At 54.7% G+C, this 23,968-nt stretch overlaps 1 protein-coding gene across 1 annotated transcript in view; it reads left to right on the forward strand.

Annotated features, from left to right (window-relative positions):
- Window positions 1-18,801, forward strand: part of CFDP1 (craniofacial development protein 1) — a 64,889-nt gene extending 46,088 nt beyond the window's left edge. Inside the window, exons 6-7 of the mRNA XM_051629281.1 lie at window positions 12,280-12,438; window positions 18,013-18,801. Coding sequence (XP_051485241.1) covers window positions 12,280-12,438; window positions 18,013-18,103 — 250 coding nt within the window. The 3' untranslated portion in view covers window positions 18,104-18,801. The remainder of the gene's footprint in view (window positions 1-12,279; window positions 12,439-18,012) is intronic.
- The last annotated feature ends 5,167 nt before the right edge of the window (window positions 18,802-23,968 follow it).

The following is a 23,968-nucleotide window of genomic DNA, read 5'->3' on the forward strand; positions in this document are numbered from 1 at the left end:
CGGGGCTGCTGGAGGTGGTGGGAGCCCAGCCGGGTCGCAGTCCCCACGTTCAGTGAAGGTTGTGGCTTCTGAGCAGCTTTTGGTAGGTGGACTTCAGCTGCAAAATCTGTTTGGGAGCCTCCTGCTTTGTGTGGGTGGAAGGGAAGCCTTGTTCCTACCCCTCTGCCTGCCTCCAGCTGGAAGGTGACAACTGAGCTTGTGGCTGGGAGAAGTCAGCTGTTTCCATGTTCTTCCTCTGGGGATTTGAAATCTATTTCCAGGGAGGTGGGTCCCTGGGAAGAGGAAGGGCAGCTCATCTTAAGTGGCTGCTGCCAAAGCTGGAAGGCTCTCAGGGGTAGCCTTGCCAGCCTCAGGCATTCAAAACACTTCAGTCAAACCCTGGAATAAAAGCAGGGGATAATCTTAGTTTCTCCTCTCAGCTGCATTTGGGGCTCTCTGCTCTGTCCTCTGGTTTGTTTCTGAGCTTTTTCTGCAGCCACCAGCCTCAGAAAGTTGTAGTTGAGGAGAAAAGCACGTCCCTTCATCAATGAACTTTGTGTTGCCTGCTTTCTCCTGGGTTGCACTTCAGCTGGCAAACATCTTTAAAGCTTTTAGGATATTTCCCCCCTTTTCTTACCCCCTGAAATACCTTCTTTGATCTGGACTGGTTGACCAGCTCTTCATCTGTGATGCAACCATTTTGTGGAAGGGAAGGTAATTTTGATGGATACCCTGGTGATGTTACCCTTCCCAAAAGCAAGTAAATGTGATCAAACCCTCATTCTTATTTTATGGTTACTTGTAGCACTGCCCAAGTGTTTATTATCCCCCATAGTCCCACATGCTGCTAGGCCAGGCTTTCCCCTGGAAGGTAGCCTATTATATTCATGCTATTTATTAACTTGCCTGACACTGCAGAGCAACTGCTTCACCAGCCTCTAGTGCCTTGCTTGTTGTCCTGATGTGTTTGTGCTAGGGAGCCCTGAGGCTTGTTCACCCTGCCTTAATGTCCTGGGAACTTGCCCTCTCCTAGGCTGCTGAGCTTGGCAAACATTTCCCAGTGGAAGGTGGTGTATTTGTTCTCAGCAGAACTCTTAAAAACTGTTGGATTAATTGCTAGGAGGGAGGGTCCCTGCTGCTGTCCTGGCTTTCCCACCTCGCTTTGATCAGAGCCTGGCGTTGGTTTGATACAGTGGGAAGTGAGTTGGGACCAGAGGCTGGAGCTGTTTGTGGATCACAGGGCCAGAGCCAGGACCTCTGCCTTGCTTGGAGGGCGGGGGGCCTGGGGGTGGTTTTCTCAAGGCTGGGGTGGTTGGGGTGTTAGATCCTCCTTGCGTGACACACCGTGCTGTAAGAAGCAACCTGGGAGTTGCACCAGCTGCTCCGCCATCCGCTCTTCCTTCGCTTTGAAATCCCTTTAGTGCTGGAACAATTCCATTAGCCCGACTTCTGAGGCAGGGTTTGGAGCAGTTTCTCTGCCCATTAAAACCGGGTCCGTGCACCAGTCTGGAGGGCTGTCACCACCAAGACATTCCCCACATACCTCGGGGCTGCTCTGCAACTGAAATCCTGAACAAAAGATCCGCTGTTAGACAAAGGAGGAAGGAGTGAGGCTCTGAAGAGAGGCAGAATTTCTCCTCTGTTTGCCAGCAGTTTTTTTTTTCTAACTAGTCTTTTTTTAAGGATTGGTCACCAATTAATCCGTGTCGTTTCACAGACAAAGCTGTCAAGGTTTTTAAGGTTCCACGGTGAAAGACCTTTAGTGCTGTGGGTTCAAGCAGCTCTGCAAGTTCTCAAACAAATGCCTTTTAAGATAAAAATGGCCTGTGTTTGGTCCCAGCCCAGAGCTGTGGTCGTTACTGTTTTGTTTGAAACATCTCAACTGAACCCAGTGAAGTCAGGGAGAGCTGCAAGGGTTTGAAAGTCACACTTGTTTCCATGGCTAAATATGGGCGTAGCAAAGGGTGTTACTCCAAAAAATACTGTGTGTGACCCAAGCTGTAGCCCCACCAGCATCCTACAAACTTGCAGTAGCTGCTGGCAGCTTTCAGGTCATCAGCCTCTTAGACATAGGTACCAAAAAATCGTGCCTCCTTGCTTTTATTTTTCACTCTCAGCTGCTGTGTTGGGGCGTGGGATGCTTCACAGCCATGTAGGCTGGCATCTTGTGTGTGTGTGTGCCTTTTTGCTGATTTCTGTGCATTGGGTCAGGAATGAGAATAGTAGAAGCAGGGCACCTTCCCCCCCCACACCCCCCCAGCTTTTTAAAAAAGCATTTCTTGACACTTCTCAGTGGCAGCACCAAGATACCACACTAAATGTTATCCAGCCACCTTATGGTGGGGTGGGTGTGCTGGTTCTGTGCTGGTGTAGCAAAATCCACCTGAAACTGGCACAATTATGACTCCAAAACGCTTACAGAACTTAGGAGCCACATAAAATATATACCAAGAGCATGCATCATATTTTTCATTCAAAAAATTAACTGCAAGCAGTGCTGAGCAGGTTCAAATTAGTTTGTGTGGGAGCAGCTTTGAGAGTTCTGCTGCATGTGCCTGGTCCTTCAGTGGCAGGAGCAGGTCTGGTTTGTATTGCAAGGGAGCCCTGGGTGGAGGAGAGCTCACACAGAATGCTTCTGGTTGGAAAAAGACCTTTAGGATCATTGAGTCCAACACAAGGAGTTGCTGGAAGGGACAACTCAGTCAGCACTTGGCCACGGTGCCGAGTTAGCCGGGGCGTAGCTTTGGCTGCAGCCCAAGCCCTGAGTTACAGGTCCTTACCCATCAGCTGAGCATCAGACAAGGCTGGTTAGCACTGGGTCGGAATTGTTAACGTCTTCATAGTATCAAAAGTCATTTGAATGCTACAGCTCTTTCAATTAAGCTCCTGTTGAGCTCCATACGCAGCTATTGTGAGGGAATTGGCTGCTCTGCTGCAAGCGCATGAGGAGAGTCTGCTGCCCAAACAGCCCCTGCCTGTGCTCCAGGCTGGAGAGGAGCCAGAGCCAGCCCTGGGCTCCACACAATGTCACACTGATTAGGAGGGTGCAAGATTTGATTTTTTACTCAAACAGCTCTGCCAGTACAGCCTGGAGGGCAGCTGCAATTATACTGCTACAGAGGGGCCTTATGCCACTGGGAATCATCCAGCGATGCTGCTGGGAGCACCTTTATCCTGCAGTAACAGCCTGTGCATGGTGTGCTCTGCCCTTCCCCACAAGCACAACCTTATTTTGTTGACAACCACCCCATAGCAACTCTGTCTCAGAGGCCCAAGGAAAATATTTTGCTTCCTCTGGCTGTTAGGAAGCAGGTTCTCCATGGCAGCAGTCCCTTCACAAAGGGTTCGGTCCTGTGCAGGAAGCCCTGGTCCCTTCCCTAATGAGCCCTTCCTGCTGATAAGGGGACCTGCAGGTCAGGGGCTCTGCCTGAGCCAGCCTGCTCCTCAAGAGCTTCTTAATGTCCTCCAAAGCCTGTAAAATGAGACTCCAGGCCGTGTTTCTCAACCAGGTCCTCCAAAGAGGTAGTTGTAGACCTAGATGCTAGGGAATGGGACCTGCTGGAGGAAAGACCAGCTCTGGCAGAGCCATGCACCTGTGTTACTGCTGCTGCTCTTGGCTATTCCTGAGCCAAAGCATCCCAGCTCTCCCCTGCTCAGAAGATGTGCCCCTTGCTGTACACTGAGACCCAGCTGTGGTTTTATTCCTGGAATAACTGTGTGTGTGCAGTATCACTGTGTATTTACCCCTGGGTTGCTCCCCAGTTTGGGGAGCAGACTGGAGAACATGTGTGGTGTCCTCTTTTGGAGCAAGGCAGCCCTTAGATCTGTTTTTCCAGCCCTGTGCTTTGGAAAGGCCCATCCAGAACTATTCATGATGTGGAGATGAGCACAAAATATTTGTCTCTCTCAAGAGAGTGCACCAGAAATTAAGCTGGCAGCCCGTGGCATGAAGCTCTGCAAGCCCCTTCACTCCCCCCGTTGGTTTCAGGGGTGGCAAACTGGTGCCATGACATTGATTTTTCCCTCCTGAAGGTGAGGTGCACTCTGCCAGAGCAAAGCAGCATTGCACAACCTGTAAAACCCCACGGAAACTCACTGTGCTGCATTCATAACAAATCCAGCAATAAAACCAGTAGCTGGCATGCCAGAGCGGTGCCCTTCAGCAGGCTGTTCCTCACTGCTGCTGGGAGGTGGGAGTGACATGGTATTTTTTCCCCTGTGACCAACCTCTGTTCCCCACTGACTATATTTAGATCTAAATACATCCAGCAGCAACTGTGCCCACGGCCAGCTCTGCCACTGCCTGCAGCAGTCCTCACCAAGGCAGCATCGTGTAGAATCACAGACTGGTTTGGGTTGGAAGGGAGCTCAAAGATCATCTAGTTTCAACTAGCCCGTGGGCAAGGACACCTGCCACTAGATCAGGTGGCTCCAAGCTCCATCCAGCCTGCCCTTCAACACTGCCAGGGTCTGCAGCATCATCCCTCCCCTCTCCACACTGATGGAAACGGCGTCATCTCGGCCACGCTTTGTTTGCTGAGCCCCTGGGGTGCAGCAATCCACCTGTCCTCACCTAGCAGCACCTTTTATCTCCATCTGAAACTCTCAAACCCCAGCTACAGGAAGGAGAGCTATCACTCTCACTTCTTGGGAGGTCACACCTCTTCCCTGTGTGTCTGACTTGTTGCTTACTTTAACAATCGTTCTGCTTTACGCTGTGAGCCTGGAGTGCCTCAGCTCAGCAGAGTCAGTGTCAAAGACTTCCTATGTGGCAAGAAGCTGTGAACATCAGTGTTCATGTAGGGTTTCTTCACCGTGGGGCTGTCCTGAGGTCTCAGGGGGGTATGGGGTGACATCAGAAACCCGGAGGGACCTGGGTCTTGGCTTAGCTCTTCAGAGTTTGCTTACTTGCATTGCAACAGCAGCCATGACAAAGCAACCTGGGGTTAGCTCGGGTTGGCAAGCCTGAACAAAAGCCCAAGAGGAGTTAACTCATGCTGTCAGCTGGAGTCAAAACCTGCATTTCCTGGTTGGTTGGAAGTACTCCAGGCTGGCCCTGCTGCAGTCAGACCCACCACCCTCTCCAGGGGCATTTGTCCCCAGAACATTTTCACCAGAAGCTGCCAAGTGCTCCTACCAGTGAAGCTCTCCGTGCAGTAGGTCCAGCTTTGCCCCAGTGCTTTGGCAGGATCACAGGCAGGTTCGTGCATTTCCCCACTGTCCTTGTGTCCCTTGCTGCCTTTGCATGTAGCAGCCTGCCCTGTTGTGCCCCATAACTCCACCAACTGGGTTTTGCCCCAGTCCTGGCAGCTTTTCTGCAGCGGTTTGGTGCATGTTGCTCTTCAGAGTGCAAGGAGCTTTATGATCCTCACTCCAAAGACACGGGTTTATAACCTGCCTCAAAGAGCTCTGCTGCTCCTAGAGCCATTCCAAGGTTCCTTGGCTCAGTCTGTGGTGCTTTAGGGTGTCCATGCTGAGGATCTGCTCCCAGCTCAGCAAGGGGAGCATCTGGGCAGGCACCTCTGTTGGAGCTGGTGGCGAGTTCCCCAGCCTGTGTTGCCCCAGCTGGGCAGTGGGAATGAGGCAATGGGGATCAGGCAGTTGGAATCAAGCAGTGGGAATCAGGCAGTGGGAATCAGGCAGTTGGAATCAAGCAGTGGGAATCAGGCAGTGGGAATCAGGCAGTTGGAATCAAGCAGTGGGAATCAGGCAGTGGAAATCAGGCAGTGGGAATCAGGCAGTGGGAATCAAGCAATGGGAATCAGGCAGTGGAAATCAGGCAGTGGGAATCAGGCAGTGGGAATCAAGCAATGGGAATCAGGCAGTGGGAATCAGGCAATGGGAATCAGGCAGTGGGAATCAGTCAATAGGAATCAAGCAGTGGGAATCGGGCAGTGGGAATAAGGCAATGGGAATCAGGCAGTGGGAATCAAGCAATGGGAATCAGGCAGTGGGAATCAGTCAATAGGAATCAGGCAATGGGAATAAGGCAGTGGGGATCAGGCAGTGGGAATCAGGCAGTGGGAATCAAGCAGTGGGAATCAGGCAGTGGGAATCAGGCAGTGGGAATCAAGCAATGGGAATCAGGCAGTGGGAATCAGGCAGTGGGAATCAAGCAATGGGAATCAGGCAGTGGGAATCAAGCAATGGGAATCAGGCAGTGGGAATCAGGCAGCTCTCTCCTTGCCATCCTGCCCTGCATTTGCCCAGCCCTGCACAGTGCCATCCACACAGGATCATCACCACCCTGCCAGCCCTCCAGCAGCATCCACCCTGCCTTTTATCTTCATTTCCTCCTCGCTTGTTTGTTGTTTGTTTTTTTCCACCTGGGGAATGAAATGTACGTTTGTTTGGCATCAGGAAGGCCTTCTTGTTTGTTTTTTAAATACCTGTTGTGACAGGCAGGGCTGAGAATGAGCTTGGGCTGCTCTCTGCATCCAAGTGCCCAGAAACAGTGCTTTGTTGGGGCGGGGGGGGGTGGAAACAAAAGCAGTTGGGTTTGGCCTGGGAGATTTTTCTGTCTTCATCTGGTTACAAAGGGTGAGGGATGGGTAGACCTGGTCAGTTCTAGGGTCTGAAGGGAGAAGACCTGTTTTATCATTCTAGGGAAGGTTCCTGCAAGCTGGCAATACCAAGCACTGTCGTGTTGCTGCCTGCTCCATCCAGCCAGACCACCCTGACCTGGAGGAGCAGGTGGCACCGTGTTTTCCTTCTAGCTATGGGCCCCTCTTCCTCCCCACCAGCCATTTCACTCCTCTGTTGAGGAAGATGGTCTGTAGAGGCTGGGAGTGAGCAGCAGAGCTGGCACAGGGGCTACCAGCCAGGTCTCTGCACATATTCTCCTCATGCAAGATCTGTCACACACCAAACCACTTTGTTTGAAGGTTGGACAGCCATCCATGGTGTGTTGGGCAGGAACCTTTCACATTATTTAAATGAAAGTATTTACTGGCTGCATGAGTTGCCCAACTGTGGTTCGTTTGTATGGGAACCATTTCCTGCCATGGAGGAAACTGTTCAGCTTCACAGCAGTTCATGGCAGGACTAGATACTGCTGTTTGTGAAACTTCTCTTTGCTGAGCAGTAGCATCTCACCTGCATCCCTGCCATCAAACTCGGGGTGACAGGAGCAGAGCTGGCCTCACTGCCCTGCAAGTAAATATTGCAGGTTCCAGTGGGGAAGAGAGCTGGGCAGGAGAGGGGCTGCAGGAAAGCCAGGGCTTGATGAGGAGCAACACGGTGCTTTCAAGGCTGCGTGGCCCCAGGTGCCACCTTTCTGCCCTGGGTGACATTTCCTTGTCAGCCTCGTGTTCTGGTGATGGGATTTGAGGTGCTGCTCTGCACTTCAGGGAGGCGTCAGGGAAGTGGTTTGTGTTACAGCTGATGTTTGAGGTGGGTCTTTCTGCCTGAGGAAGAGCACAGGAGCAGTGTGAAGCTTGGCCTTGAGGTAGCAGTACTCATCTGCAGGGTCCAAGGAAGGAAATGAGTGGCTTGGCAGCAGCAGAGCAGACAAAAATCTCAGTGAATCACAGGCTCATGAGTCAATGGTGTCACAGGGCTGTGAAGAAGGCACCACGTCAGAGGAGGCTGTGTAAGGACCTGCATGCTTCACAAGGCATCTGAAGAATTCCTCCTGCTCCCGGTGCTGGGAAAGCTGTGGCTGGAGCCCTCTCTTTCCCATTTTGGATGCTGCTTTTTGAGGAAGATGTGGGCCAAGAGCAGAGAGTCCAGGGAGAGCAGCAAGAGTGACCAGAGAGCTGGAAACCGTGAGGAATGAGCAAAGCTTGAAAGGACCTGGGATTGTTTAGTCTAGGAAAGAGCAGGCTGAGCAGGGGGGAGATATGAAAAGCTTTCAAAGACATAAAAGGCTGCTGAGAAAAGTGAGGGGATGATCTGTTCTGAGTTGCTACTTAGGAAGAAGATAACAAGTCATAGGCTGAACAGGGAAATTTAGTCATTGGGGAAAACTTCCAGAAGTGAAAGGCTGATGAAGTACTGAAACCTCTGGTGTGTGTGGGGTTGGTGTCAGGGTGACTTCAGAGCACCCATGTCTGGGTGGGGGGAGAGGAGCTCATCTTGCTTTGGCTGGCAGGATGCACTACAAGGCCTTTTGCAGCCCTGTTTTCCTGTTGCTGGAAGATGGTGTTACAGAGCTTGGGATGGAGTCTGTCCCTTTGCAGGCAGGCACACGTCTCCTGGATGCTGGTGACCTTCCTGGTACAAGACAGCAGGGATTACATGTGACAGTGACACTTTATCACTGGTATAGCAGCAATTCTCCAAGCTCCTGGTGGGGCTGCAGGGTAATGCTGAGATGGGAGGAAGCCTCGTGGTTGAGGACAGGAATTCACAGCGTGTCCAACGTGGTGGGACAGCAAGGAAGCCCTTGGTTCACAGTTTGTCCCTGTGTGCCACCACGCCAGGTGATGCACAGGCATGCTCCTTGTCCTGAAGACATTAGAGGGGTGCAGGGGAGCCCCCCTGCCAACAAAGAGCTTGCCAGCACACTTCTTTGCTGGTTCAGGGGCTGATTTGGGCTGTGCTTTTTAATTGTGGAAATTAAGAGCTTGTCTTTGTGTCCTAAATAGGCAATTGTCCTGATTCTCATCCCCAGGATCCTTTATGTCTTAGCAAATTACTTTCTCTCTTTTAAATGCCTTGGTGATTAAAGATGCCACTGCAGATACCCTTAATGAGTACAAAAAGGGTAATAATTCCTCTTGTTGGCACTGAATGCAATTAATCAGGCCCCTCTACTTGCTTTTTAAACAGATGAGGCATTTAAGGCCAAGCAAGTTTTTAATTGGACTTTAATGTCTCTCATTTACTGCATTTTGGCACAAGCCTAGGAATTCCCACCCCCAGGTTTGCTGTTGGATTTATTCAGGGTGATGAAAGGCTCAGAACAGGGTGAAGACTCAGCAGCAGACTCCAACATGTCCTTCAGCCCATGCCTGGTCCTGTCTTGTTACCTGGCCCAGGCTTGGTCCTGCTGCAGACAGCACAGTGTTGTCCATCTGGGCAGGAGCAGAGCCAGGCTGTCAAGCCCAGGGCCTATCTGAAGGTGTTGGCAGTGTTTTTGGAGCAGTCATCCACACAAGAGTGCAGCATAACCTGCTCTGAGCTTCCCTTGCCTTGAAGGGACCATTGACGTGCAAGTCTGGAAGCCCTTGGTGGAGGTGCATCTTCATAACCTAGACTTTGTAGCTTCAACCATTGAGTGAGTTGTCTTTGAAGGGATAGTCCCGGGGTCCATGGCCAAGAGGAGATACAGGAGCACTGTTACAGATGGATGTGTGTCTAATTTATACCATGGGAGAAAAGATGTGTGACGAGCAACCTTCCTCTAGCCTGCAGCCCCTGCTCCCTGCTGGGACACCAGCACCACCTCTCCCCATGACCCATCTTGCCCTTGGTTCCCTTTTCCTCTGGATACCCTCCAGGGTGGTTTGGGGAGGGCAGTTGCCTGGCAGCATGTCCCAGCCTGTGTTCCACTCAGCCCAGCCTGGATGGTGGGCCCCAGTCCCAGCTCAGCTCTTCTCCACCAGCAGCCTGAGGTTCAGCCAAAAACACATCAGTCCTGGCACGTGCAGACTTGCCTCAGAGCCTGCCTGTCACCCTGACACCCAGGAGAGATCCTGACATGGGCTTCCCAGGTGTATGCTCTATCTTCTCCCACCCACAGAAGAGCTGGCAGATGCAGGTGAGGTGTGAGTGCCCCTGGATGGGCGAGGTGGCTCTTACACCATCAGGGCTCTTTGCCCCAATAAAAACATTTGGGAGACATGTAGGGACACGGGACAACAGCCTCAGTTGCTGCATCCCTGCTTCTCCCACTTCAAAGGTAGGCAGAATTGGAAGCACGAGTGTGTCTGGGAAGTTAAGTGTACTCAGAGAAATGTTATTGAATACCTTGTGTTAATTTAAACACCTTCTGCCTGCCAGGCTGGGGGGAGAGGAGTGTTGCCAGCTGGATCAGCCACTGCACTTCTCTAGATCTGCCTCAGAGCATCTTTAAGTCCTGTCCTAAACCCAAGGCCTCCCAGCACAGTGTAAGGAACAGCCTTGCACAAGCACCAGCCTCTGCCTTCCAGGCAGCTGTGGACTGTCACGGGGGCTGCTTGCCCAATATTTTGTTCAGTTTTGCCCTCTTAGCTTTATCTCCTCTCCTCCCACTCCCTCATGACCTGAACACGCACCTGATGCTGGGTTTGGGGGTTGTGCAAAGCTGACGTGCAGTCCTGGGTAGCCAGATGTGGGAATCTCATCTCTCCAATTTTATCTCGGCATGTTTTGCCCCCTCACCCCACTTCCCTGCTACCTGCAGGTGAGGGTACCTGGAGCCATCATGCCTTGAAAAATAAGGGAGAGTCAGAGGCTGAGTGAGGATCAGGGTTTGATCATGATGTGAAGGGTTGGAGCCATCCTGATGAGATGTTCAGGGATGAAGGTGAACCAAAAGAGCATCCAGCTTCTGTGTCCCCACAGAGTGAGAAGTGCTGGCTGCTGGCAAGTTCTCCAGCAGTGGGCAAGGACTGAAAGAAACAAGAAGGCCAGGTCCTGGGACACTTCTGCTCCTCTGGTTGAGCAGTATGAGGAAGGGTCAGCAGCTTTGCCCAGTGGCTATGGAGCCTGCCAGGATGCCTTTAATTCAGGGTTTGTAGCCCAAATCTAGCTACCTCAGGAAGCTGCAAGCCCAGGTGGTCATGGCCACCATTCTTGCCTTGAGAATCTTCTGGCTGAGGCTTCCAAAGATGTGATTTTCTTTGATTTAATTCCACATAAGCTGCAGAATTATTCCCCTTTAGAGGCTTGCAAATTATGGAAGCATAAACCACACTAATGACCTGGGAAGGCCAGCTTTGGATGTGTTCCCAAGAACAGCTACCCCTGGGCAGGCTCTGCTTGGAGAGAACTGATGGAGAGCAGGCTGGTGGTGCTCACCTGGCTGCCTTCTGTGACCACCCCCCCACCCTTCCCCAAATTCCTCTGTCTCTCAGGAAAGAGAATCTGGGTCTTCCCTCCCCCCCCCCCCCCAAATTCCTCCATCTCTCAGGAACGAGAATCATTTCCTCTCCCTGCTTCTTGCAGAGGCAAAGGCCCTGCAGACCTGAAGTTATCTCTGGAATGTGTGTAAACACCCGAGTTCAATGAGATGCTGTTTGTGTGTGTCCCCCACCCCATCCTGGGGGGTTTAAGAAGGGGTTAATAGGAGTTTGTTTTATGGGTTCCTAGCCCTGAGAATTGTCTTCCTCAGAGGGTGACCTGGCTGACCCGAGTCCCTCTGTGTGCATTTCCCAGCCTAAAGGGGAGACTGGGGGGCCCCACCACGGGAGTGGGATTTTTTTGGGTCCTCTAAGAACAAGGAGATGAAAGACCAAGGTGGTTTTCCTGCTGTGAACAGGGACCTGGAGCTGGTGTAGGATCGCAGTGCACATGCACTGGGACTCCACGTGCCCCGTGATGGTGGCAGTAATGGGATTTAGGCAATCCTGGGCAGAAATAGATCTGTGACTGGGAGAAGGGTGGAGGTTACACGTGGTTCTGGTGCCCCCATCTACAAAGAGGGTTGAAACATGAGCAGGGGGACAAAAACTTTAGAAATTATGTAGGGACTGGGATGAAATGCATTTCAGTCAGAGGCATAAAGAGCTCCAGCTCTTTGTCAAAACAGGTAATTCAGGTGGAAGTTCATTAAGGTGTACTCATTACTAATGAGACCAACCTGGGTGCCAACATACACCAAGCAAGCAGAACCTAAAGCTGGACAAAATCAAGTTGAAAACAGGCATCTTGATACCAAGGAAATGGTTAATTCCTAGATGTGTTGTCAGTGCTGGTGACGCACTGAGGCTGGATCCCTTCCAGAAAACAACACTTTAAACTGAAGACAAAGAACTGGGCTTAGCACAGAGGTGATCAGTGGAATGGCTTGGCCTGGTATATACAAAGGGTCAAACGAGATGATTTAATGATCTCTTTTGGCCTGACAGCTTTCTGTTCTCTTTGGAAGATAAATGAAAAAGCCCTTTCACCAATAAAAAAGAAAAACAAGCCCTTGAGATATGCTTGTAATGAACTCCACTGCTTCCAGGCAGGGCAGGATCTTGGGAAGCAGGATCTTGGGAAGCCTGACCTTGCCACCTTCAGGCTGCCTGAAGTTGATGGCCATCTGTTTAGTGGAGGTGACTCACCACCAAGGCCACCACTCTCAAGTGTGACATGTCTCAGCTCGTTTGAAGTGCCAACTGATGCTGCCTCCCTGCATTTCAGTCACGTTTTCTCTCTTACTTCTGTCAGGGTGAAGAGGCCAAGTGGCATGAGCAGCCTCCTGGGGAAGATTAGCTCCAAAAAGCAGAAGATGAGCACACTGGAGAAATCCAAACTGGACTGGGAGAGCTTCAAGGAGGAGGAGGGGATTGTAGAGGAGCTGGCGATCCACAACCGAGGGAAAGATGGGTAAGAGGGACTTTTCCTAGTAGTAATCCAGCCTTTCCCACCACTTTCTGTATGTGTAGGAACCCCTTCACTTGCTACAAGGAGAGTTCAGCAAACCTATGGGATTTCTTAAGGGTTTCCCTTAGGGATATATAGGGCCAGAACTGCTCCAGGTATCCCAGGGAGACAGGTAAGTCTGCAAGCACCTGATGACCTTGGGGGTTCTTCAAGTCCAGTCTGGCTCTGCTTTATCTTCTCCCCTGCTAGAGGCACAGATGCAGCCTGAACCAGCCTGGTGCAGCTCTCCCTTGAGGAAACACCATTGCCCTGCTCCTCTGGTGTTTGGCTTTTCAATTGGGAGGTATGGTTTTGGTTCTGGTCTCCAAGTGACACGTTCCAGCTGCATCACTCCTCCCCTGTCAGGATGTGAGGAAGCCCCCAGCAGCTGACAAGGTGCTGTGTTACAGATGATGGCAGCACTGGGTGTTGATGGTGCTCATCAAGCAATGTTCACTCCAATGAAGTTAATGGGAGGGTCGTAAAAGGAAATGGCAATGCTGTAAATAAAGCAGAAAGTTAATAACATGCACTGCAGGGAAGGATAATAAGATCAGAAGCAGAGTTTCCACCACAAGTGCTTTGCTGAGCTCTAGGAAAACGTACCCGGCTTAGTGGACAGCTCATAAAATGTGTTTTTATTGTAAGCTGTTCTTCTGCTCTGCAGGAATAACTCAGAGCTTCTGCATTCCACCAGATTGGATTTTATGTTTCCAATAGGTGTTTTGTAACAGCTGGGGTTTTTCCAGTTTGGCCTTGCACCCTTCTCCACAACACCCCTGCTCCCTCAGCTCTGCCCTGGTGTTGCCCTTGGCCAAGGAGAGCAATTCCATAGGAGTGCTGGAGCAGGGCAGGTGTTCCTCTGGGATACCTGGAATCCAAGGAGGGGAGTGAGGTGCCTCACGTGCAGGTGTGGCAGAGCACACGTGCCAAGAGTCTGGAGCCAGGCCATGTACCATGCAGGAGGAGGGCAGGCTTCTCCCATGAAGCCCCGTCAGGGGCTGCAGGCTGCACTGGGAGAGCCCACCTCCAGGGAAGGGTCCTGTTCACTTCTTCCCTGAAAGGGTCATTAAACAGTGGCCCAGGCTGCCCAGGGAGGTGGTGGAATCCCCATCCCTGGTGGTGTTTAAAAGCCATGTAGATGTGGTGCTGAGGGACATGGGTTAGCACTGGGCTTGGTAGAGCTGAGTTAATGTTTGGTAGAGTTGGGTTATGGTTGGACTCAATCTTCAGGGTCTTTTCCAACCAGAAGGATTCTGTGATTCCTGTGGCACCTGGCTGGTGTGTTCTGATGAGATGTGGAGGGAGAACTTGCCCCGCACAGATGTCCTGAGTGTCTGTCAAGTGTGGTAACAGCTTTGGGCCTTGACTGCTCCAGACCTTGACTGCTCTGGACTGGGTTGGTGGTGGTGGCACCACCAGTAAAAGCCAGACCATCTCCTGCCAGTTGCTGGGACATGCTGGTTCTTTCCACAGCCAGTGGAATCAGCCTGGATTAGGGTCCATCACTCAGATGGACTTTACACACCCCAGCCAAGCTGGGGTGCCCTTCAGGAGCATTTGATGGCATCTGATGTGTGTTCAAACCTTTCATGTTGACCATCTTGGACAGTGCTCTTTCCCACCCCATACAAGCAGGACAGCTGGCTCTTCACACCTGGCAGACCTTTCTGGAGATGCCAATGTAATGGTCCTTGAAGGGTGAAGAAGGGATGAGCACATTGAAAAGATGAGCAAAGCACAGCAGTGATTTTTAAGAGCATCTGTAAGCTTGGACAGCTTTGGATTTTGGTGCCTGTCACATCCCAGGCTAGAAAATCCTCGGGCTATTGGCAGGTGATTTTTGTCTTTAAACCAGAGGAGAAATGTGATGGCTTTATCCTGGCTCCAACCAGGGCACCATGATGATTTGAGACACCCCTTACAAATCTATTTGTGCAAGTCAGGCACATAATATGAGGAGACAGAGCTGGATGTGAAGGACACCACCTGCAAGGGGAAGGAAGGGAGCAGGGAGGAGCACCCATGGACACACAGCAGCTCCCTGCATTTCTGCTCCAGGCCACCTGCACATGCCCCTGCTGTGATGTGAGCTGTGACCTTAAAGTGGCCTTCCAGACCCTGAAGGGCCTCCAGGAAATCTGGGGAGGGACTTTTGACAAGGGAATGGAATTATAGGATGAGGGGTAATGGTTTTAAGCTGGAAGAAGGGAGATTTGAGTTAAAAATAGGGAGGTAATTCTCTTTAGCGTGAGGTTGGTGAGATACTGGAACAGGTTGTCCAGGGAAGTTGTGGAAGACCAATCCCTGGAGGTGTTCAAGGGCAGGTTGGATAGGGCTTGGAGCAACCTGGTTCATGCCCATTTGAGGGGGTTGGAAGCAGATGATCTTGAAGGTCCTCTCCAACTCAGAGCATTCTGTGATTAGTGAGCAGCCAGCCTGCTCGGGGGGCACATCACACGGACACAGCTGCCACCAGCTTCAGGTCCTTTTGCAGGAGCCTCTTGTCCCTTCCCCAGCTGCCTCTTCTCCTTTAATAACATAGGCTGTGCTCACCCTTCAGTGAGCAATCATTTACATGTCTCTATCAGAATCAGGTGGGTGGTTGTTCACCTTTCCACCCAGGCAGGAGGGAGCAGCCGCTGCCTTTAGCCCTGGTGCCAACGTGCGTTAGAAACCTCTGGTCCCTGCTTTGTAATTAAAACCCTCTGCCTGACGAGGAAAGCCACAACTGTGCACTGCAGGGGTGGCCCTTGTGTGTGTCTCGAGGAAGGCAGCAGGCCTTTTTTGCTCAGAAGGGAAGGCATTTCATTTTCTTTCTGCAGTAACCTCGCAGAAGTCTCTGTTCACAGCCCAGGGCCCCTCTTGCCACCACCTCCCTGGCCGAGTGATGGGGCCACTTAACCAGCCTGGCCCCAAGACTCCTGAGGCAGAGGGGACAGTGGCTGTTTCCACCCTTGGCCAGCCCCAGAGGATGATTTGCCTCTCCCCAGCAGCAGGATCTGGTTGTGTCAGCTCCTGAGGGCCTGTCCTGGATTTGACAGGAGGGGCTGAAGTGAGCGGGGGCAGCTTATCCCCCGTGCTGCCGACCTCCCTGCTGTGCCTTGGAAATGGAAAATCTGTAGTGGTCTCTTAATTGGGTCGGCTTTGTAGGACAGGCCCAGTGGGGGAGCAGCCCAGCTCAGGTGTGGGGCCAGACCCACACACTCCTGACAGTGACAGTGACTGTCAGGGGACAGGCAGCCCCCAGGAGACCCTCCCCAGGGCAGTTTGCAGCTGCTCTCCTTAGCAGAGGCTGCCACATCTCCCAGCAAATTCACCTTCCTGCTGTGGATCACGGCTGCCCTGTTTCCTTACGGGCTGATGATTTACAGGAAGGTATTGACTCAGGTAGCAAAGGTTATTTGGACAAGCAAGGGCTGGTGTTTGTGCCTCCCTCCTGCACTTGCACGGCCCTTCGGCAGCTCCTCGGCACCGGCTGCGCCGAGCCGGGCTGGGAGCTGAAGATGGAGCCAAAGGGTTTGGGATGCAGGGGGGATTTGTGCCCACCCTGCCTCCCTGCTGGTGCCCAGCAGCACCTCCAGCCTCCCTGTGCCTGCAGGACAAGCCACCCAGACCTGTTCCCAGGCTGCCTGCTCCATAAATCCCAGCGCACGTGCAGGCAGTGCCTTGCGGGGTCTGCTCCAGCCCCTGCAGCGTGTTTCTGTGGCCGGCCAAGGACAAGGCCACGGGATAATGTCAGTTCCTCCTCCACACAGAGCCCCTGGCAGTGGCTGTGAGACAACATTCCTGCTTCTTGATCCGTATGCATCCCCCAGGGGCCAGTCCTTGCCTGCCCGAGAGGCACGGCAGCCGCAGAGGAGGAGGAAGGCACTGACCCCTGGGCTGGGAGAAGCAAGTCCCAGAGGGGCTGAAGGAGCTGCAAACTGTAGCTGTGCAGGCAGTCAGGTGTTCCCAGGTTACCTCGGGGTGTTCCCAGGTTACCAGCAGTAACCCCAGTTATCTCGGGCCTTCCCAGCTGGGGTTGGTGTTCAGCAGCAGCAGCAGAGGGAGGGGGAAGCTGCACGCCCAGCAATCTGACACACTAACGTACAACATGACCCCCCAGCTTCCTTCCTGTGGCCTCTCCAAGCCCGGCCCCAGGAGCAGGTCACCTCCCTGCTGGGGATGCAGGGAAGTGGCACTCCCCTGCCTGCCTTTCCTGAGCTGCTGTGGGGAGGGGGCCAGAGAATCCCCTCCAGCACATCATGGGCATCAGGCCAGGCCCCAGCCCCTCGCAGCCAGCCCGGATGAGCTGACCCAGATGTGTCAGTGCAAGATGGGCTGGGGCTGTGATGGGAATGGGCTGGAGTCGGGGGGGGACACCCACGGGGCTGAGATGAACTGGGATTAGTTCATTTCCAGTGATGGCTGGGTGGGCAGGAGTGCTGGGGTGGCAGCAGAGGCGAGGGTGCCCTGCTCCTGGGAGCACCTTCAGTGCCCATCCCATGGTTTTGGTGTAAAGCAGAGACCTCATCACCCCCGCTGTCCTAGAGGAACCACTGCTGGTGGTGGGAAGGGGGCTTCAAACTCCTCTTGAAGCACCTTCCTGCACACTGCCAGCCACGGAGCCCACCACGCTCCTCTTGCCTGCAGCCTGCAGTCTTGCTTTCAAGCACTGGGCTTCTCTGGTTCCTGGCAGAGAGAAGCCAAACGCAGCGACTGAAGCACCTCGACAGAATGACCTTGTCATGACAGCCCAGCCTTTGCCACCCTGGAACAAACGCAAAGAAACAATTGTGATGATTCAATTACAGCTCCTGTTTTGAATTGCAATTTCGCTCCCTCTGTAGGTTAATTAGTAGCACAGCCCCTGGCTATCTGTGGCAAGGGTTTGCAGCTAAGTACATTAACATTCAGCTGCATGCCATTAATGAGCAGCAAGGTGCTTTTCCAGGCAGGCACGTGCTTGGTTTCTTCCTTGCAGCATTCAGGTGCCTTGCTGAGAGGGAGAAGTAAACACTCAGTGGTGGCTGGGAACTGTTCTGTGGCTGGGAAACCCCCCCTGGCCTGCACCCCCAAGCTGCTGGAGGCTTGTGGGGTGAAGCTCTTTGCATCCTCTCTGCCTGTTAGCAGTTTGGACCGTGCTGCTGAGGTGGGGTTGGGAGGTGCTTGGCCGTGGGTGTGTGGGCAGGTTCATCTGGGCAGCCCCCCAGCTGCCTCCCCTCCACAGGACCTGCCCTCAGCCCCTTTGAGCTGGTGTGAAGGTCATTTCTCAGCCATAAGAGCTGGAACCAGAAGCAGCCAGGCCATGGCTCCAACCTACAGGGACCCTTCACCCCAGACCTCTGCAAGTCCCCTGGGAGACACCCAGCAGGGCCACGGAGCAGTTTTGGTGTCAGTGGGAGATGCTCAGTGCTGTGATCAGCTCCTGGGGAGAGAGGGAAGGAGGCATTTGACACCTTTTCTCCCTGTTTGTCCCTTTGGGTTGGCTTTTCCCCTGGCTGGGGGCAGTGCTGGCTGCTGGGGGCAGTGCTCACAGCCTCTTCTTCCTTGCAGGTACATCGAGAGGAAAGCATTCCTGGAGCGTGTGGATCACAGGCAGTTTGAAATTGAACGTGACCTCAGACTGAGCAGGATGAAGCCCTGACGTGCTGGGGGAGGTGGATCCTCCTCCCCTCCTGTGCCCGGGCACTGGCTGGGGGCTGCCAGCCACCCCCCCTGACCAGCAGGCACAAAAACTGTTCTCCACCCAAGACTCGGCCTGTCTGTCTCAACACACAGGTTTTTTTTTTTCCTTTTACTGTAATAGTTTGGGGAGGGTATTTGTCAGTGGGAAGGGTTCCTTTGAGGGTGAAATGGCAGGTGACAGAAGAGACCAGCCTGATTCTGGCAGGAATTCCAAGCAGAAGAGATGGTGACCCCCAACCTTTTGCCAGCCCAGGGGGCTTCTGGCAGCAGGAGGAGCAGCCACCAAGACTGGGAGGGTGCTGGGGCCTGGGTTGAGGCTTGGCTGGTAGGTTTGATTTCAAGAGGAGCTGCAGGAAGGTTTGGCAGCTGCTGTGCATGCCCAGGCTGTGGGATCCGGGGCTGGAGCCCTTCTCCCTGCTCTGCCAGCCCTGCAGTGCTCCCTGCCCCTCTGTGCTGTGCTCCTGCCCGGACAAAGCCCAACTGTCTGTACTTGTTTGTGGGGTCTGACGATGCTGGGGAGGGGGAGGAGGGGGGGGTTAAGCAAGGCAATGAAGAAATCCTTCCTTGTTCACGCTGTCAGGAGGATGGGAGCAGCTGCAGCAGGCAGGACGGGCCGGGATCCCAGCCTTCACGTGAATAAAATATTCCATCCCAACAGTCTTGCATGCTGGCAGTGTGGTGTGTGTGGGAGACAGTGTGGTGGTGGGAGAGGGCAAAGAAATTAAGGATCACATCCAGTACTGAGTGTCTTGACTGTGAAAAATCCCTGCTTGGAGGTGCCCCCGGGGTCTGCCTTGAGAACAGCCTGAGGGGCAGGGCGGTCCTTGGATCCCTTTCCCTCTGCAAGTGGCTGACATTGGGTTGAAATCCAGAATGAGGGGGTGGTGGGGACAGCGTAGCCCTCCTGGGGCAGTGCTGCAGGAGTAAGGAAGCCCACCAGGACCTGGCTGCCTGGGGATGTTCACCTAGTGAAGCTGCCTGGGAGGGCAGAGCAAGGTTCCTGGGTGTGGGGCGAGCGATGGGCCAGCAGCTCCTTGTCATCTTGGCCAGGCTGCTCTGCCTGGGCTCAGCAGCTCCCTCTGCGTGGCCCGTGCCCGTCCCCAGAGCAGGGGCACTCACCAGCCTCTCCCCATGGGGTGCTCTGAGCCCACTTGGTGGGGCAGCCCTTGCCAGGGGAAGGTGGCACAAGCCTTCCAGCTCGTGGGGCGAGCAGTGCTGCTGGCCCCTGGCCTGCAGCTCTGAGCTTGGGCTCACGTGTCAGCTGCTGAGTCAGCCCTTGCTCTTCTGGGATAGTGAGGAAAACACCACGTGCTGGGGGAGCTGCAGCCTTTGGCACCCAGTTCTACACAGAATCAGCTGTCGGGGGACCTGCTTACACGAGCCCGAAACCGGACAGAAACAAAACAAGGAGGGTGACAACATGTTTTCATCTCCAAACCCTTCCCAAGCCAGTTGCTGCTTGGGTTTGGTTTGCAAAAACAACTGGAGTCCCCGTGCAGGGCAGGGCTGGGAGGTTTTGGTGGGCAACGAGCAGCCCCGGGCTGGCCCTTGGCGGGGCTGTGGGGTAAGGCAGGTGCTGGTGCAGTAGTGGGGCTGCTGGCCCACTTGGGGGGCACAGAACCATCTCTGGGCCCCTCTCTCCTCCCCCTGGGCTCCTGCCCTGCTCACAGGGTCCCTCCCAGCAGGGACCCCGAGGCAAGCAGGGCTTGTTTGGCAGCAGCAGATCCTCACTGATGGTGAGACGCCCAGGCAGCTGCAGCAGGGCTGGAGACCTGGTCCCCCACCGAGAGTGCTGAGGAGCAGGGAAATGCTTTGCCTTTTTGCTGCACTTTGCTGGGGCTGAGGAGGGAATATGGGGGATCTTCTCTGCTCTGCATCCCCCCAGGACTGTGATCCTGGGGCCTCACACGCTGGATGGAGATGGGGAAGGGTCGTGTCACCCCTGCATAGGCTGGGTCCCCACTATGACCAGCTTCCTGGGGACTGCTGACTGAAATCCTTGCCATGGCACCAACATCCCACTGCTGCTGGGTGCTGCCCACCAAAACCCTTGCCATGGCCCACTGCTGCTGGGTGCTGCCTGCCATGTTGTGCCTCCAGTGCAGCTGCATGGCAGGGTTTGTCCTTCTCCAGCAGCTCAGCAGCATCTCAGGCTCTAGAAATGGAAGAGAATTCTGTGCATTGTGCTATAACCAAGAGATGCAGCAGGGGAACCTTTGGAGAACCCAAAGGCACCAAACCCAGCCCTGCTCTTAACAGCCTCAAAGAGCTCCAGGCTGTGTCCAGAGGGTGGTGTCCAGTGGGATCTGCCTGGCACAGCCTCCCCTGGCACGCTGGTGAATTGGGAAAATCGATGATCCCTGCGTCAGGAATCCTGCCTGCCAGCCCAGCTCTGCTCTCCAAAACCCCTCTGGCCTCTTTTCTCTGGGTTGTTGGTTTTGTTGTTTTTTTTTTTCCTCTTCCTTCCCTTCAGCTGAGCAAACGTGGAAAATGTTGAAATCTTGGAAGCAACCAAACTTGCTGGCAAAACGGGGTTTCATGGCAGTGGCCGAGAGCCTGGGCTGCCCTCTCTGCTGGGATCATCTGCAGGCTGTGCCTGGATGGGTTCCCGGGATGATGCTGGGATGATGCTGGGCCAGCTCCCAGCCCAGCAAGCCAGGACGGGCTTGGTGGGACAACCAGGAGGCAACTTCCAGCCTGGGGCTGATTCCTGGCTCCCTCTGCGTGCGCTCCCAAGCGTCCCGCGTTTTTGCCTGCTTGGATCATGTGTTCCTCGCCTCTCTCTCCCCGAGATGAGGAGTGATTTACAGGGCTCCAGAAAACACAGCTTGGCTGCTGAGGAAGGGGAAAATAAAATAAGATTTAAAAATTTAAAAAAAAAAGCCCCAAAGCCAATCTGCTTGCTATTTCCATCGCCCAGCCTCCTTCCCACCAAGGGAGGGGGGGGTGGCCCCAGTACCCACCAGCCCTGAGCCTTCTGCAAGGAGCAAAGCCCTTTTGGGATGTGCCCACCTTGAGCCATCTTCTCTAGGAAGCTTCTCCGTGGGGTGGGATCCACCCAGGGTATTTGCTTGGGGTCGTTTTGGCCCTCCCAAGGAGTCCCTGGTGGCCCGAGCAGCACCTCTCCCCACAGAGCTCCCCCTTCCCCAGCTGCCTGAAGGGGCCCCTTGTGCTGCTGGGACCCAAACAAGGCAGCAATTGTCTCTTGTGTGCCTGGGCAGTCGGGGCTTCTGTGGGGGTACAACTGGCTGTGGCCCACCCTGCACTGAGCTGTTCCACAGGGCTTGGGGGGGGCTGCTATGGGGCCACGGGAATTGCAGCTGGGGAGGTGGTTCCTGCATTTAAAGCCATAGGGGTGCAGGAATAAATGTCCAGCTCTGGGCATGGGAGGAGGGTTAAGAGCTGGGCTGCCTGGGGGTGGATCCCATGGGCTGTCCCAAGCACTATGATGGGATCTGGAACCACTGTGGGGCAAAGTGGGGAGTGGGGACCAGGAAGAGCTGATGCCCAGGAGGTGACCCTGGGGCATCTTCTCCAATCTACTGTTCCCAACCTCTCCCACCTCTTTTCCCTCTCAACATCCTGGCCAGCAGCCCAACAGGGTTTCTGGTTGCTGTGGTGTGGGACTAATGGGGGGCAAAGGGGTGTTTTGTGGGGCTTCCAGCCCATCCAAGAGAGGTTCCCCACCTCAGGCATCCTCACCCTGGTGCTGGTGCTGGAAGTCCCAGCAATGAGCCCCAGCCAGGGGCGAGGATCCACGCCAGCCCTCGCTGGGGATGAATGGGGAGATGAACAGAGCAGCCACTGTTGGGGCAGCTCGAGCCCTGAGCTCCCCCTCGACCTTTCTGGAGGTGAAGGGGATGCCCTGCCATCCCACTCTCTGGAAAGCTGAGCAGTCTCCCCCACCACCTCCTCTCCACAGCTGAAAACCGACCCCGGTTTTCAGGGAAAGGCATTGGGGATAAATCCTTCTTGTGATCCTGTTGGGTCCCGTGATATTACAAGCCAAGAGAAATGTCCTCATTATTTCCAGAATATTGAAGTCTAATAAATCCCGTTCCTGCCTTACAGGATTTATTTCTCCCTTCATTGCTAGGAGACTCAGTCCCGTGTAATCCTATTGCTGCTCCAGGAGGTGGGAAGCAGCTTTCCACAGCACAGACCTGGCAGGGCTGCAGGCAGGTGCTGTGGGCAGGAGCAGACAGCCCCATCCAGAGCCACTGGTGTCCCCGGGGACAGCTCCAGCCCCACCAGTGACCCAGTGCCACCCCCTTTCCTGGGATGTCCCAGAGCTGTGCTCCAGCATGGCTTCACCAAAACACATCCAGCTGGGGCATGGCTGGACCAATGGGGTGTTAATGAGCAATTATGTCAATTAAGATGGCATGGCACAGCACACCCTGCTGCCCTGAACCCCCCATTTGGGGTCCTCCCACACCTTCCTATGCCAAGACCCAGCAGGAAAAGCCAGGAAAAGCCACCCCAGTGCAGAGCTGGCCATGCCTGGCTCACCATACCCACAGGGACTCTCCCCAAGACAATGATGGACACGGATATAGCTGGAAATTTCACCACCAAAGGGGTTTTTTTTCCATAGCAACCGTTGCTGGGGCAACCTGCATCCTGAGCAGCATCCATCCATCCATCCATCCATCCATCCCCAAACATCCCGAGCCAGAGTGTGGCACCAGTGGGGTCCTCCCTGTACCACACCAGCAGCAGCACTGGGACATTCCAGCTGCACCCCACCCCCCCCGGGCTCCAAGCATCCCCATAACGCTCCGTTTTGAGCTTCTTTTAGGCATTTTGTTTCCTTGGAGGTGGGAGAAGCCAAAGGGAAACCTGTCGGTGCCTGTTGCCCCCCAGGGGGCTGTTGGAAGCAGGGGGGATGTGGGAGCCACTGCCAGCTCTGGGGGCGCTCAGCAGGTTCTGGCTCCAACGCATGGAAACGGCTGGGATCAAACCGAGCAAACACACCTGGCCCGGTGGGATGGGCTGCGGGAGAGGGAGCAGGGAGCTGGGAATGCCAGCAGGACCCAGCGCCCTGCAGTGTCACCGCTGCCACCAGCAGCAAGAGGAAACCACAGTCCTCCGGCTGCGCCTGGCGGGGCGGCTGCGGTTTGCGGGCACGACCGCAGCCCCCACCGCCCGGATATCTCCTCCTGAGGCCGTGCCTCAGTTTCCCCTTCCGCCAGCGATGCCCAGAGCGCCTGCCCCTGAGCAGGGGATGTGGTGGGGCGGGTGGCAGGGGTCCCGGGGCAGCAGAAGCAGCCCTGCTCTTTTCCGGGACGGGAGGGGAAGGGTGCGTGTTTGCTGCCTGGCCTCAGCTCCAGGGCTGCGGGCTGGCATGACCCATAAGGGCCGTTCCCCCAGGAATGGCGTGGCCGAGGAAACACCGTGGCCACGGGCACCGGAGGCAGCTGCGCGACCCCGGCCCTGCCCCGCCGAGCGTGGCTCCATTGCTGCCTCCTTCCCCCGCCTCCATCCGTGTCACCTCCATCAACGCCAACCTCCTTCACCTCGTCACCACCACCTCCGGCCCCTCCCGCCCGCCTTGCCCTCACGCAGCCCACACACGTCCCCCCACCAGCTCGCCCCTTCCCTTCCCAGCCCCTTCCCAGCCCCCCGGGCAGTGCGGGAACCGCGGGCAGGGGTGCGTGGCAGAGCCAAACCCGGGCTCCCCGCTCCCACGCGGCCGGGCTGGCGGGACAGGCCGGGTGTGCCCTGGAAATCCTTGTGTGTGCGGGGGTGTGTGGGGGGGGGGGGGGGGGGGGGGGGGGGGGGGGGCTGTGAGCTCCGCACCGCACACCCCTTGCACACCCAC

Source organism: Apus apus, chromosome 11, assembly GCF_020740795.1.
Source record: "Apus apus isolate bApuApu2 chromosome 11, bApuApu2.pri.cur, whole genome shotgun sequence".
NCBI lineage: Eukaryota > Metazoa > Chordata > Aves > Apodiformes > Apodidae > Apus > Apus apus.